The sequence below is a fragment of the Otolemur garnettii genome, unplaced genomic scaffold (assembly GCF_000181295.1).
Source record: "Otolemur garnettii isolate 467f Iridium unplaced genomic scaffold, OtoGar3 scaffold00087, whole genome shotgun sequence".
NCBI classification, from domain to species: Eukaryota; Metazoa; Chordata; class Mammalia; order Primates; family Galagidae; genus Otolemur; species Otolemur garnettii.
In genome coordinates this window covers 8,181,482-8,195,111 of record NW_003852482.1, presented here as the reverse complement: position 1 = coordinate 8,195,111, position 13,630 = coordinate 8,181,482, and the positions used below count along the sequence as shown (strand labels likewise).

General features: G+C 50.2%; 1 protein-coding gene across 3 annotated transcripts in view; it reads left to right on the top strand.

The window, feature by feature from the left end:
• Window positions 1-5,614: 5,614 nt before the first annotated feature.
• Window positions 5,615-13,630, top strand: part of MIGA2 (mitoguardin 2) — a 34,775-nt gene continuing 26,759 nt past the window's right edge. The window contains exons 1-4 of one of the 3 annotated variants that reach the window (XM_023516222.1): window positions 5,669-5,705; window positions 6,622-6,724; window positions 8,578-8,817; window positions 10,569-10,779. In XM_023516222.1, the coding sequence (XP_023371990.1) occupies window positions 8,722-8,817; window positions 10,569-10,779 (307 nt within the window). In that variant the 5' untranslated portion in view covers window positions 5,669-5,705; window positions 6,622-6,724; window positions 8,578-8,721. Of the gene's footprint in view, window positions 5,706-6,621; window positions 6,725-7,672; window positions 7,711-8,577; window positions 8,818-10,568; window positions 10,780-13,630 lie in introns of those variants that run through there. The other 2 variants (XM_003794911.3, XM_012808253.2) reach the window with 2 other exon arrangements.

Sequence of the window (13,630 nt, the reverse complement as noted above, 5' to 3'; positions counted from 1 at the left end):
AGCCGTCATTGTTGTTTGGCGGGTCCGGGCTGGGGATTCCAACCTGCCACCTTAGGTGTACGTGGCTGGCGCCTTAGCCGGTTGAGCTATAGGCGATGAGCCCCAATACCTGTTAATAGCTGATCATATCATTCACTTAGCCAGCATCCAGTCATATCCTTTCTGACAGCCATGTATCAATATAGTTCTGTGTTCGTTCATTCATTCATTCAGTAACCCACATTGAATACCTCTTATGTACTGGACACTGTGATAGGCACTAGGGATGCAAAGATGCAGAAGTAAATAACATAAGGGCTTCTTCCCTCATGGCAGACAAATATGTAACATCTCAGGTGATGCATTCCAGTAAAGTGGACTGAGACTGCAACAGTAGGTGCTAGTTAGCACTGATGTTATAGCTATATGGGTCTAAAATTCGTATTTTAGACTTACATATTTATCTTTCTACTTGGCCATGGCAGTTTTTCTAAAAGCAGTCGCCAGAATGTCCTGAGCCTGTGCCAGGCTGAGCACTGAGCACTACTAAGTGGGAATCATCTGAGATCCTCATAATAACTCAGAAACCACCATCATCTTCATTTTAGGAGTGAGGAAGCTGAGATTTAGAGAAGTTAAGTGACTTGCCCAAGGTCACATGAGAGGAAGTGATGGATTTAGCCCGGAATCCAGGCAGTCTGGCTTTGGAGACAGCTCTCCTCCACATCTGATGCTTTGGCCTCTACTTCTAGCTTCCTCTTCCTTGGCCTCTCTTTTGGATTCCTGCCACCCTGAATCAAAGATGTCAGGTTCTCTCTTGCCTCCCTTACCTCCAGGTCACAGCCCATGCTACTCCTGAAACACTCCTTCCTTCTCTCTGCCCAGCTAATTCCTGCTCATCCTTCAGGTCTCTGTGTGGACATCCCTTTCTTCCAGGTTCCTCTTATTGTCCCATGCAAGCCTAGGTGTCTCCTTGGCATCCCACATCCCGCTGTTAGAGTCGTTATCACACAGGATTGTAATTATGTATTTGCTTCCCCAGACAGCCACCACATACTTTGTCTCTTGTGCGCCACTGTGCTCTCATGTCCAGCCAAAGGGCTGGCACACAGGAAATGTTAGTTGAATGAATGAAGAAAAGTGACGTCAACCTAAAAGGAAGAAGCTAAGGCAAAATTAATGTAAGAAGAGGGTTTATTTAGGCCAAATTTGAGGACTGCAAACTAGAAGCTTCAAACTGGAAGCATAAATTCAAGTTACCCTGGGGCGGCACCTGTGGCTCAGTGGGCAGGGCGCCATCCCTATATACCGAGGGTGGTGGGTTCAAACTCGGTCCGGGCCAAACTGCAACAAAAAAATAGCCAGGTATTATGGCAGGCGCCTGTAGTCCCAGCTACTCAGGAGGCTGAGGCAAGGGAATCACCCAAGCCCAGGAGTTGGAGGTTGCTGTGAGCTGTGTGAGGCCACAGCATTCTACCATGGGCTATAAAGTGAAACTATGTCTCTACAAAATAAATAAATAATTAAATAAACAAATTCAAGTTACCCTGAACGTACACTCTGATTAGCAGCAGTTACAAGTGGATTTTTTTTTGAGATGGTCTCATTACATCACCTTTGGTAGAGTGCTGTCCTGTCATAGCTCACAGCAACCTCTAATTCTTAGACTTAAGCAATTCTCTTGCCTCAGCCTCCCAAATAGTTGGGACCACAACACCTGGTTTTTCTTGCAGTCGTCATTGTTTAGCAGGCCCTGGGCCATGTTTGAAACTGCATGCCTGTGTATGTGGCTGGCATCCTAACTACTGAGCTAAAGGCACCGAACCTACAAATGGATTTTTCTTTTTTGAGATAGAGCCTCAGCTGTCTCCCTGGGTAGAGTGTCGTGGCATCACAGCTCACAGCAACCTCCAAATCCTGGGCTCAAGAGAGTCTCCTGCCTCCGCCTCCCAAGTAGCTGGGACCACAGGCACCCGCCACAACAACCGGCTAGTTTTTGGTTGCAGCCGGCATTGTTTGGCAGGCCCAGGCTGGTTTCAAACCTGACACCTTAGGTCTATGTGGCTGGTGCCTTAGCAGCTTGAGCCACAGGCACTGAGCCTACAAGTGGATTTTTTTAAGGAAAAGAAGAGGTATTTCCTGGCCTCTACAAAACCTAGAAAAATTAGCCAAGTATGGTGGCACGTGTCTGTAGTCTCAGCTACTCAGAGACTGAGGCTGGAGGATTGCTTGAGTCTGGGATTTGGAGGTTGCAGTGAGCTGTGATCACACCATCGCACTTCAGACTGAGTGACAGAGCAAGACCCTATCTCTAATTAAAAGACAAAACAAGGCTGGGTGTGGTGGCTTACACCTGTAATCCTAGCACTCTGGGAGGCCAAGGCGGGTGGATTGCCTGAGCGCAGAGGTTTGAGACCAGCCTGAGCCAGAGCAAGACCTTGTCTCTAAAAATATCCAGACATTGTGGCAAGAGCCTATAGTCCGAGCTACTTGGGAGGCTGAGGCAAGAGGATCACTTGAGCCCAAGAGTTTGAGGTTGCTGTGACCTATGATGCCATACTACTCTACTGAGGGTGACAAAGTTAGACTCTGTCTCAAAAAAACAAAATAAAAATAAAAATAAAACCTGGGTGCTATGGCTCACGCCTTTAATCCTGGCACTTGGGAGGCTGAAGCGGGTGGATTGCCTGAGTTCATGAATGCGAGACCAACCTGAGATTCCTGTCTCTAAAAATAGTGAGGCATTGAGGTAGGTGCCTATAGTCTTGGCTACCTGGGAGACTGGGGCAAGAGAATTGCTTGAGCCCAAGAGTTTGTGGTTGCTGTGAGCTATGATGCTACAGTACTCTATCAAGGGTAACCAAGTGAGACTTTGTCTGAAAAAAAAAAAGACAAAACAAAGCAACAACAAATTCCAGGAACATGAATGTAAGGGTTGAAGTAACTAGTCAGGAACAAAATGCCTTAATTAATTGTCCTTGGCATGGGGGTATGACTAAAATCCCATAGTCCTCTCTCTCCGGGCATGATAATTTTGTATACCACATTTAGCTCAGACTGCTCTGATCTATTTTTCTTTATTCAGTGACTTTACCGATAAGTCTAATTTTAAAACTATGTTGCACCCAGCCCTTCTCAGTTATAAAAGGGCTGCCACACTGTTCCACCCTCATCTTATAGCAGGGTAAACCCCAGAGAGCTGAAGTGGGAGAACCTGATCTCTTGTCTCCCTGATTCCAAGCCTGGGGTCAGGCACAGGCAAGTGTCCTGCACTCCAGCTCTCTGGAGACAGGGTCTGGTAGGGGAAACCAGGCACTTTCCTTTCCTTTTCTTTTCTTTTTTCTTTTTTTTAGAGACAGAGTCTTACTCTTGCCTCAGCCTCCTGAGTAGCTAGGACTACAGGTGCCTGCCACAACGCCCAGCTATTTTTTTGTTGCAGTTTGGCCGGGGCTGGGTTCGAACCTGCCACCCTCAGTATATGGGGCCAGTGCCCTACCCACTGAGCTACAGGTATTGCCTCTTCTTCTTCTTCTTCCTCCTCTTCTTCTTCTTTTCTTCTTTCTTCTTCTTCGCCTCAAGCTGTCACCCTGGGTAGAGTGCTGCAGTATCACAGCTCACAGCAACCGCTAACTCCTGGGCTTAAGCGATTCTCTTGCCTGAACATCCCAAGTAGCTGGGACTATAGGGGCCCACCACAATGCCGGGCTATTTTTTTTTTGGTTGTAGTTATCATTGTTATTTGGCAGGCCCAAGATGGATTCAAACCCGCCAGCTCTGGTGTATGTGTGTATGTGACTGGTACCTTACCCACTTGAGCTACAGGTGCTGAGCCTTTTTCTTTTTTTTTTTTGAGACAGAGTCTCAAGCTGTCACCCTGGGTAGAGTGCCATGGTGTCATAGCTCACAGCAATCTCCAACTCTTGGGCTCAAGTAATCCTCTTGCCTCAGTTTTTCTATTTTTAGTAAAGATGGGGTCTCACTTTTGCTCAGGCTGGTATCCAACTTGTGAGCTCAAGTGATCCACCTGCGTTGGCCTCCCAGAGCGCTAAGATTACAGGTGTGAGGTACCGCCTGGCCAGACCTGGCACTCTCCGAACAACTCCAGAACAAGGTAAAAGTGGTAACTGTTTGAGAGGAAGTGACATCTGAAAATGGATGTTTAGAGACTGCAAAGGATTTGTCTGTGTAGAGATAATTAGGAGTAGGGGAGACAAATATGAAGCCTCACACCATCTGCTTGAGCTTCCTTCCTTTCAGAAGGCCCCTTGGAGGCCTGATTACTCTACCCCATAGCCTTTTTCCCCTTGAAACAGAGTCTTACTCTATTGCCCCAGGCTAGAGTGCCATGGTGTCACCCTAACTCACAGCAACTTCAGACACCTGGATTCAAGCAGTCCTCCTGCCTCAGCCTCCAGAGTAGCTGGGACTATGACTACAGGCACATGCCATTACACCCCCTAATTTTAAAATTGTTTTGTAGAGACAGGTTCTTGATATATTGCCCAGGCTGGTCTCAAACTCTTGGCCTCATGCAATCTTCCTGTCTTGCCTGGATTAGGCATGAACCACCACCCCTGGCTTGCATGAGTCTTTAGTAGGGATTGTCAATCTCTTTACCTTCTAACATTTTCTCTCTCTCTCTCTTTCTCTCTTTCTTTCTTTCAAGACAGAGTCTCACTCAGTCACTCTGGTGTAGAATACTCTGGCATCATAGCTCACAGCAACCTTAGGCTAAAGCAATCCTCTTGTCTCAGCCTCCTAAGTAGCCTAGGGATGTACTCCTATAGCCTGGGACTACAGGCGCCCATCCCAAGGGTTGGCTAGTTTTATTTTTTTGCAGTTTTTGCCAGGGGTTGGGTTTGAACCTGCCACCTCTGGCATATGGGGCCAGCACCCTACTCCTTTGAGCCACAGGCACTGCCGGGTTAGCTAGTTTTTTTAGTTTTAGTAGAGACTGCCTCCAGCTGTTCCTCAGATTGGTCTCCAACTCCCGAGTTCCAGTGATCTGCCAGCCTCTGCCTCCCAGAGTGCTAGGATTACAGGCACGAGTCACCTGGCCCCGTCTTTTTTTTTTTTTTTTCGTGAGACAGAGTTCTTTCTCTGTTGCCCAGGCCAAAGTGCCATGGTGTCAACCTAGTTCACAGCAACTTCAATCCTTCTGCCTCAGCCTCCTGCGTAGCTAGGACAAGCATAGAGTCACCATGCCCAACTAATTTTTCTGCTTTCTAAAGTGTGGGGCGCGCGCGCGCGCGCGTGTGTGTGTGTGTGTGTGTGTGTCTGTCTGTCCGTCTGTCTGTCTGTCTCTCTCTCTCTCGCTCGCTCGGGCTATCATCTAACTTCTGAGCTAGGGCAATCAAGCCATCCTCCCGCCTCTGCCTCCCAGAGAAGTAGGGCTACTGGGTAGAGGCACTGCGCCCACCTTGCCACAGACCTTTTTAAGAGTGGCCCCGCCTCACTCACCCACCTGTGTCAATCCAATCTCGATGACCAATTATAGGAGAGAAGAGACAATTTCCGCGCCTCAACCGCACTAGGGGGCGGAACAACTTAATCACGTCGCTAGTCCGATTGGCCAGAGTCCTCAGAGGCCGGGAGCGGATCCTAGACGCTCATTGGCCAGAGAAGAGTTGGCCCTGCGCGAGCGCACGCCCCCCCGGGCGGCCACTGTTTGGTTGCGCTACGGAGGGAGAAGGAGACGCTGTCCTTCCGCAGCGATGGGATCCCGGGTGAGTGGCGGCTGGGACTGAGTTCTCCAGGCGGCAGGGCCTGGGACTGAGGCTTGTGCAGGGGACTGGGCAGGCGCAGACTTGCAGGCCCAGCTGGACCCGGAAGGTGCCAGGGTTGGAATGAGTAGCTGCTCGGGCTGAGGGCGGCGCGAGAGGATGCCTTCCTTGGGGGTAGAATGAGCAGATACGTGCATCAGGGAGGAGATCCCGGGCCTGGAACGTTGCGATGATTGGAGTAGGGGCGCAGGTACCCGAACCCGGGCTGCGAAATTACCCGGGATGGAAAGGGGGGGGGTCTGCCTACCGTGGGCGGCGTCGAAATATTCTTGGGTGATCCTCAAGGGTATTCCGCAGTCGGGGCTTCGAAGAGAGGAAGGGGCCCGACCCGGGACTGCATAAGGTGGGTGAGCAAATTTGCAGGAATGACTGATGCCTGGCGAGTGGGACTGGTGAGGTGTCCAGAATGGGATGAACAGGAGACTGGGCAGAGGGGGCTCGAAGAGTGAGTGCCTGGCTGGGGTCATTGCTGGGGTCAAGGCAAAATAAGGGCGTGCTCAGGATAGTCATTAGCTGGTTCGTACAAGGACGAGGAGGAAGTGCCTGGGATGGAAAGCTTGGCATCTAGGCCAGGAGTGTTGTAAATGGTATGGTGGCGATGCAATGTGGAGGTATCTGCTTGAGGTTGTAGGGCAGGAGAGGTGGCTGTCCAGGTGGGGCTAGACCCTGCACAGCATGAGAAATATCTGTTTGGTGGGGAACATTGCCATAGGCTTTTCTTGTGGAGAAAAGGTGGAGCCCCTGGGTTGTGCTCCGGGTACAGACAGGGCTTGGATGGCCTGGATTCGGGTGCATCCTTGGAGTAAAGCAGTCTTGGGGGCTGGTGGCATTACCTCATACCTGCCCCTTTTGTTCTCAGTGGGACAGTAGGAGCTGCTCTGGACTGTCCTGTGAGCATCAGTCCTCAGTCCCCTCGCCCCCCAGCCCTGTCTCTCCTCTGCAGTCTGTGTCTGTAACTCCATGTGAGTGTCTCATGCCGGGGCCCAGAAGTCCTTCAGGTGTGGGGTGGAGGGAGCAGTGACAGTTGTAGGCAATGGCTGGGAAATGCCACTGCAGCCTTGGGATCCCCCAGAGCTGGGGTTACCTCCTGGCTTGGCCACTTGATTCAGTGACCTCAGAGAGGTTGCTCCCCTCTGAGGCTCATGATTCCCCATCCTTTTTTTTTTTTTTTTTTGAGTCAAAGTCTCACTTTATGGCCCTTGGTAGAGTGGCATGGTATCACACAGCTCACAGGGACCTCCAACTCCTGGGCTGAGGCGATTCTCTTGGCTCAGCCTCCCGAGTAGCTGGGACTACAGGCGCCCGCCACAACACCCAGCTATTTTTTGTTGCAGTTTGGCTGGGGCCGGGTTTGAACCTACCACCCTCAGTATATGGGCCCGGCGCCCTACCCACTGAGCCACAGGCCTCACCCCTGATTCCCCATCCCTAAGATAAACATTGGTCATTGCAAGGGTTCTGTGAATGGCTAATATCAATATGGGCTTTAGTGGAAAGCCCATTCCAGGTCTGGTCTGGAGTAAGTGCTTAGGAAATAGTAACTACTGATCCTCTGAAGTGCTTGACTTCCTTTATTCTGAGTCCTGAGCCAGGTATGGGGGGTGAGAGGAATGGCTTACAGGTGGCAGGACCTGGGACTAATGACCACTGGAGGTCACATAGCTCAATTCCCAGCCTCCTGGCAGGGTGTCACCTGCTCTTGGCAACAGGGTAATTCCTTTAGCCCTAGAACATTACCAGGCTTGCCCCTCCTCTCACACCCACCCCCTAGCCCTAGAGCTAGAATGATAGGATCAGCAGTCCTTCCCACTCACTGGGGATAAGCTGTTTCTTGTGCTATCCCAGGGACTTTGGCTGCCATCCCAGGAGGACAGGGTCTGTCCTGGCCTGCATGTTCCTTCCGCTTGAGGTCCCAAGAGACCTTGAAGGCATCCTTGAGCTTGGTCCTGTGAGTTGGGGAGCACCCTGCAGGGTTTTGGGGTATGTGTGATCAAGCCACTTACTCCCTGGCCTTGAAATGGGACAATGGAGTATCCTGGGGGGGTCTCAGAAAGGTCAGGGAGGAGCTGCCCTTATACCCTGTGGTTCTGCTGGGGCTGCTGCTTCCTGGGGCTGCTGCTTCCTGCTCCTTGTCAAATGTAGCAGAAGGGTTGCACTGAGCAGAGTCTAAAGTCCAGATAGACTTTGGTCCAAATCCTCCTCTACCACATACCAGCTGTGTGACTTTGGACTCCTGATTTAGTCTCCCTGAGACTCAGTTACCTCATTGAAAATTGGAAGTACAGGTAGAGCAGAAAGCATCTACTTCATAAAATTATAAGGATTCAGTGAGAAAATCTATGCAAAGAACTCAACATAAAACACACACACAATGTGTAGTAGCTATTATTATCTGGGAAGTGCACTGTTGCTTTCATAACATAGTCCACAGGAAATAAAACATTCTTGGCTTTGTGGGAGGTGAAAAAAAAGATTCTCAGTCTGGAGCCTAAGATTTTTGTTCAGTAAATGGCCCATAGGTTTAAAAAGGTTGAGAAAAGGTGGCATAAAGCCCCAAGTTTGAGAGATCTGCCTTCCAGTCTCCAGGTCTTGGGCCAGCAAGCCAGAGCCATTTCCACTCCAAGAACTCATAGTGGGTGGAGGGTCTGTGGGACATTTGGCTGCCTGCCTCCAGGCAGGCACAGAGAGCCGGCCCTGATTCCAGCCCTGCTGTTCCAGAGATGGGCTTTGCCCTGCCTTACCCCCCACAGGCGTCTTTGTATGCATTTCTGTATGCTTACATGCATGTGTTCTTATGTCTGTATCTATCTCTTAGCTCCTTGGGGGGACTCTCTGGTATGTGTCTCCTTGTGCTTCTGGGGTGTGGACAGTGACTGGGACCCAGCCAGCAACCAGTTGAAGACCTTCTCCTTGTAAGCTCTTGGCTCCAAGGGATCTTGCCCGGGGTGCTTGTCCTGCCATGGCGTTCCGGAGGACTGAGGGCATGTCCATGATCCAGGCCCTGGCCATGACAGTGGCTGAGATCCCTGTGTTCCTGTATACAACGTTTGGGCAGGTAAGGATTTGGACAGGCTGTGGTCCTGCCCTTACCCCTCTCATTCATGAAACACTGAGCTGCTCAACTCAGAGTCCCTCATTGTCCAGGAAAGCTGGATTCTCTTTGTTGCTGGCCCATGTATCTGGCATTTCTTTGAGGAGAGTAAGAGGGACAGGGTTAGGAGTCTGGGCCCCAAGCCCAGTCTTTACTCTAAGACTTGGGCGTGATGGCTCATACTTGTTCCTACCACTCTGGGAGACTGAAATGGGTGGATTGCCTGAACTCAGGAGTTCCAGATGAGCTTGAGCAAGAGCGAGACCTCGTCTCTATTAAAAATAGAAAAATTAGCCAGGCGTTGTGATAGGTGTCTGTAGTCACCTATCTCATAGCTATTCCAGAGGCTGGAGCAAGAGGAACTCTTGAGCCCAGCAACTGTTGATGTTGCTGTGAGCTATGATGATGCCACCATAGCACTCTTCCCAGGGTGGCAGAGTGACACTGTCTCAAGAAAAAAAAAGGGGGCGGTGCTTATGGCTCAAAGGAGTCGGGGCGCTGGCCCCATATGCTGAAGGTGGTGCATTCAAACCCAGCCCCAGCCAAAAACTGCAAAAAAGAAAAAAAAAAAAAAAATAGTTCGACGCCGGTAGCTCAGCGGTCATGGCGCCAGCCACATACAATGAGGATGGCAGGTTTGAACCCAGCCCAGGCCAGCTAAACAACTGCAACTAAAAATTAGCCAGGCATTGGGGCCATCACCTATAGTCCGAGCTACTTGGGAGGCTGAGGCAAGAGGATTGCTTAAGCCCAAGAGTTTGAGGTTGCTGTGAGCTGTGGCACCATGGCACTCTACCAAGGTCAATATAGTGAGACTCTGTCTATTAAAAAAAAAAAAACAGTCCTAGCCAGTCAACATGTGAGGTTGTCAGGGAAGGCATTGTTGGCTCCTTTTACAGACTAAAAAACTAAAGTCAAGAGTTCATCTTTTTTTTTTTGAGACAGAGTCTCTGTCAGTGACAAACTCTTGGGCTTGAGCAATCCTGTTCCTCAGCCTCATGAGAGCTGGGACTATAGATGCCCAGCTAGTTTTTCTATTTTTAGTAAAGCTGGGGTCTCATTCTTGCTCAGGCTAGTCTTGAATTCCTGAGTGCAAGCAATCCACTCACCTCGGCCTCCCAGAGTGCTAGGATTACAGGTGTGAGCTACCTCGCCTTGCTTGGCTGGGACTCTTGATGCTTCCTAAAGCTCTGCCCTGTGGGATGCAGTCTCACCCAAGGGGCTCCCAGTCCAGTGAGCAGAGGGAGGAGTTGGGTGGAGTGAGTGTCATCGTCTGCTGGAGGTCAGCAGACCTGGGGTCAGTTTCAGTCTCTCTGTCACCTCGAGCATGTGCCTTACCCTGTGTAAACCTCAGGTTCCTCATCTGGAAAATGATGGTGATCGAGGCGGGTCCCATAGATCAAGTTCTAGTGCAAGCAGGTGCTTGCTCACTGCAGCTGCTGTAACTGTGACCAGTGCTGCCAGGGACACCTGCTGGGTCCATCTCATCTCCTCAGCATTAGCATTTTTCCTTCTTTGTATCTCTGTGGTCCACATTTCAGAGAGGCTGATCAGGTTTTATCTGTAGAGATGGCTGCCTCTTGAAGTCACACCTCTGGTCAGCAAACATACTAAATGCCTGAGATGTGTCCTACACCCTGGGTTCTCTCAGTGCAGCTCTGCGCCTCGGCTGTTCCTAGGGAGATGTAACCCAGCTATCTCCCGCTCTCCTGCAGACTGCATTCTCCCAGCTTCGGTTGACACCAGGCCTGCGAAAGGTCCTCTTTGCCACAGCCCTGGGGACCGTGGCCTTGGCCTTGGCTGCCCACCAGCTGAAGAGGCGACGGCGGAGGAAGAAGCAGGTTGGCCCTGAAAGGGGAGGTGAGCCACTGGGCCCAGTGCCTCTCTCTATCCTCATGGCCAGGAAGGTCCCATCAGTGAAGAAAGGTAGGTGTGTGGTTAGGGGGATGGGCCTGACATGGGGTCACATCCCATCTGGGCTACTATTAACTGTGGGATCTTGGGTTAGTGACTTTCTATCTCAGAGCCAACTTCCCCTCATCTGGGAGCAGGAGGATCATAGAACCCCCTTCCTGGAGTCTCTGTAAGGATTGGGTGGGCTATGCAGCCAGATGCCCAGTGGTGGTGGTTCTGGTTGTTCTCATTATCTGAGGACTTTTGGAGGTCCCTGGGTGCTGACGGGGCATGGCTCCTTGGTGCGGGAGAGACTTCCCAGGCCAAGGAACAGAAGGTCATCCTTTCTCTTTTAGGAATTAAAGTTTAATTTGCATGCAGCATGATTCATGCTTTTTAGCATAGAATTTTCTGAGCTTTAACACACATGTAGTAATATAACCACCCCCATAATCAAAAACTGTTATAACAATCTCTAAGTCCTGCTGGGTTCCTTTTTTTTTTTTTGGAGACAGAGCCTCAAGCTGTCGCCCTGGGTAGAGTGCCATGGCCTCACAGGTCACAGCAACCTCCAACTCCTGGGCTCAAGCGAGTCTCCTGCCTCAGCCTCCCAAGTAGCTGGGACCACAGGCGCCTGTCACAACGCCTGGCTATTTTTTGGTTGCAGCCATCATTGTTGTTTGGCGGGCCCGGGCTGGATTTGAACCTGACACCTTAGGTGTATGTGGCTGGCACCTTAGCCACTTGAGCCACAGGTGCCGAGCCTGGGTTCCTTTTTTATTTTTATTTTTTTGAGATAAAAGTCTCACTTCATTGCCCTTGGTAGAGTGCCGTGGTCTTATAGCTCACAGCAACTTCAAACTCTTGGGCTCAAGTGATCCTCTTGCCCAGTTTTTCTATTCATTTATTTATTTATTTTTTAGAGACAGAGTCTCACTTTGTTGCCCTTGGTAGAGTGCCGTGGTGTCACAGCTCACAGCAATCTCCAGCTCTTGGGCTTAGGCGATTCTCTTGCCTCAGCTTCCAGAGTAGTTGGGACTACAGGTGCCCGCCACAACACCCGGCAATTTTTTCGTTGTCACTGTAGTTTGGCTGGGGCTGGGTTCCATCTCGCCACCCTTGATATATGAGGCCAGCACCCTACTCACTGAGCCACAGGTGCCACCCAGTTTTTCTAGACCCTATCTCATTTTAGTAAGATAGGGGTCTTACTCTTGCTCAGTTGGGTCTTGAACTCGTGAGCTCAAGTGATCCACCCAACTAGGTCTCCCAGAGTCCTAGGATTACAGGCACGAACCACTGCCCCGACCTGTGTCCCTTTTTAGTCAGTCCCTCTCCCTTACCCTGAGCCTCAATAGCCACTGATCTGTTGTGTGGCTTCAGTGTGGTTTTAAAGAACTCTTATAGTTCCTACACCCAGTGTTTTCTATATTGGATGTTGTCTCAATTTCTTTCTAGGGTAAGGAGTTCTTGCCTTACTGGGCTCTCGTCTTGGGAGAAACTTGTTTTAAAAAGCAAATGTCAGCTCGGCGCCTATGGCTCAAGTGGCTAAGGCGCCAGCCATATACGGTTGGCGGTTCGAATCCAGCCTGGGCCTGCCAGACAACAATGATGGCTGCAACCAAAAAATAGCCCAGCATTGTGGCAGGCACCTATGGTCCCAGCTACTTGGGAGGCAGAGACAGGAGACTCACTTGAGCCCAGGAATTGGAGATTGCTATGAGCTATGAGGCCACGGCACTCTACCCAGGGGGACAGCTTGAGGCTCTGTCTCAAAAAAAAAAAAAAAGCAAATATCTTGGCTGGGTGTAGTGGCCCAAACGCTGATGCCATGGCACTTTACCATGGGTGACAAAGTAAGACTCCCTTGGTCACCCTTGATAGAGTACTGTGATGTCTTAGCTCACAGCAACCTCAAACTCTTGGGCTCAAGCAATCCTCTTGCCTTAGCCTCCCAAGTAGCTGGGAGTACAGGTGCCCACCACAACACCTGGCTGTTTGGTTTTTTTTTTGTTTTTTTTTTGGTTTAGCAGGCCCCCGTCAAGATTTGAGCCTACCAGCCACAGAACACGTGCCTGCGCCCTCAGCACTGAGCTTTTTCCTAGCCTGGAAAAGGAAGTCTTTAGACTAAAGTGCTCATTCCATCAGTGCTTTGCTAAACAAAAACAAACAAACAAACAAACAAAAAGAAATAAAAGAAAGTAGACTAATAAGACTCTGGAAGTGTTTAGGCAGCCGAGTTTCCCATCTGTGTTGGCCCATGGGAAACCTAGGGCCACTCTACCCAGCCTCTAGCTTGTGTGAGCTTTTCTACCACTACCAACTCTCATTTCACCTATTTTCCCTTCCCTACTTTTCTCATTTAAGAAAAAATCTTTTTTGAGACATAATCTCACTATGTCATCCTAGGTAGAGTGCTGTGGCATCATAGCTCACAGCAGCCTGAAACTCTTGGGCTCAAGCAATCCTTTTGCCTCAGCCTCCCAAGTAGCTGGGACTACAGGTGCCTACCACCATGCCCAGCTATTTTTTTTCGCTGTAGTTGTCATTGTTGTTTGGCAGGCCCAGGCTGGATTTGAACTGCCAGCCCTAGTGTATGTCACTGGTGCCCTAACCACTTAGTTATAGGTGCCAAGCCCCCCCCCCCAAAATCTTTAAATCTTTTGTGCATTAAAGAAAATATTTTGGGTGGCACTGGTGGCTCAGTGAACAGGGAGCTGGCCCCATATACCAAGGGTAATGGGTTCGAATCCAGCCCCAGCCAAATTGCAACAAAACATAGCTGGGCATTGTGGCGGGCGTCTGTAGTCCCAGCTACTTGGGAGGCTGAGGCAAGAGAATCACCTAAACCCAAGAGCTAGAGGTTGCTGTGAACTGTGACATC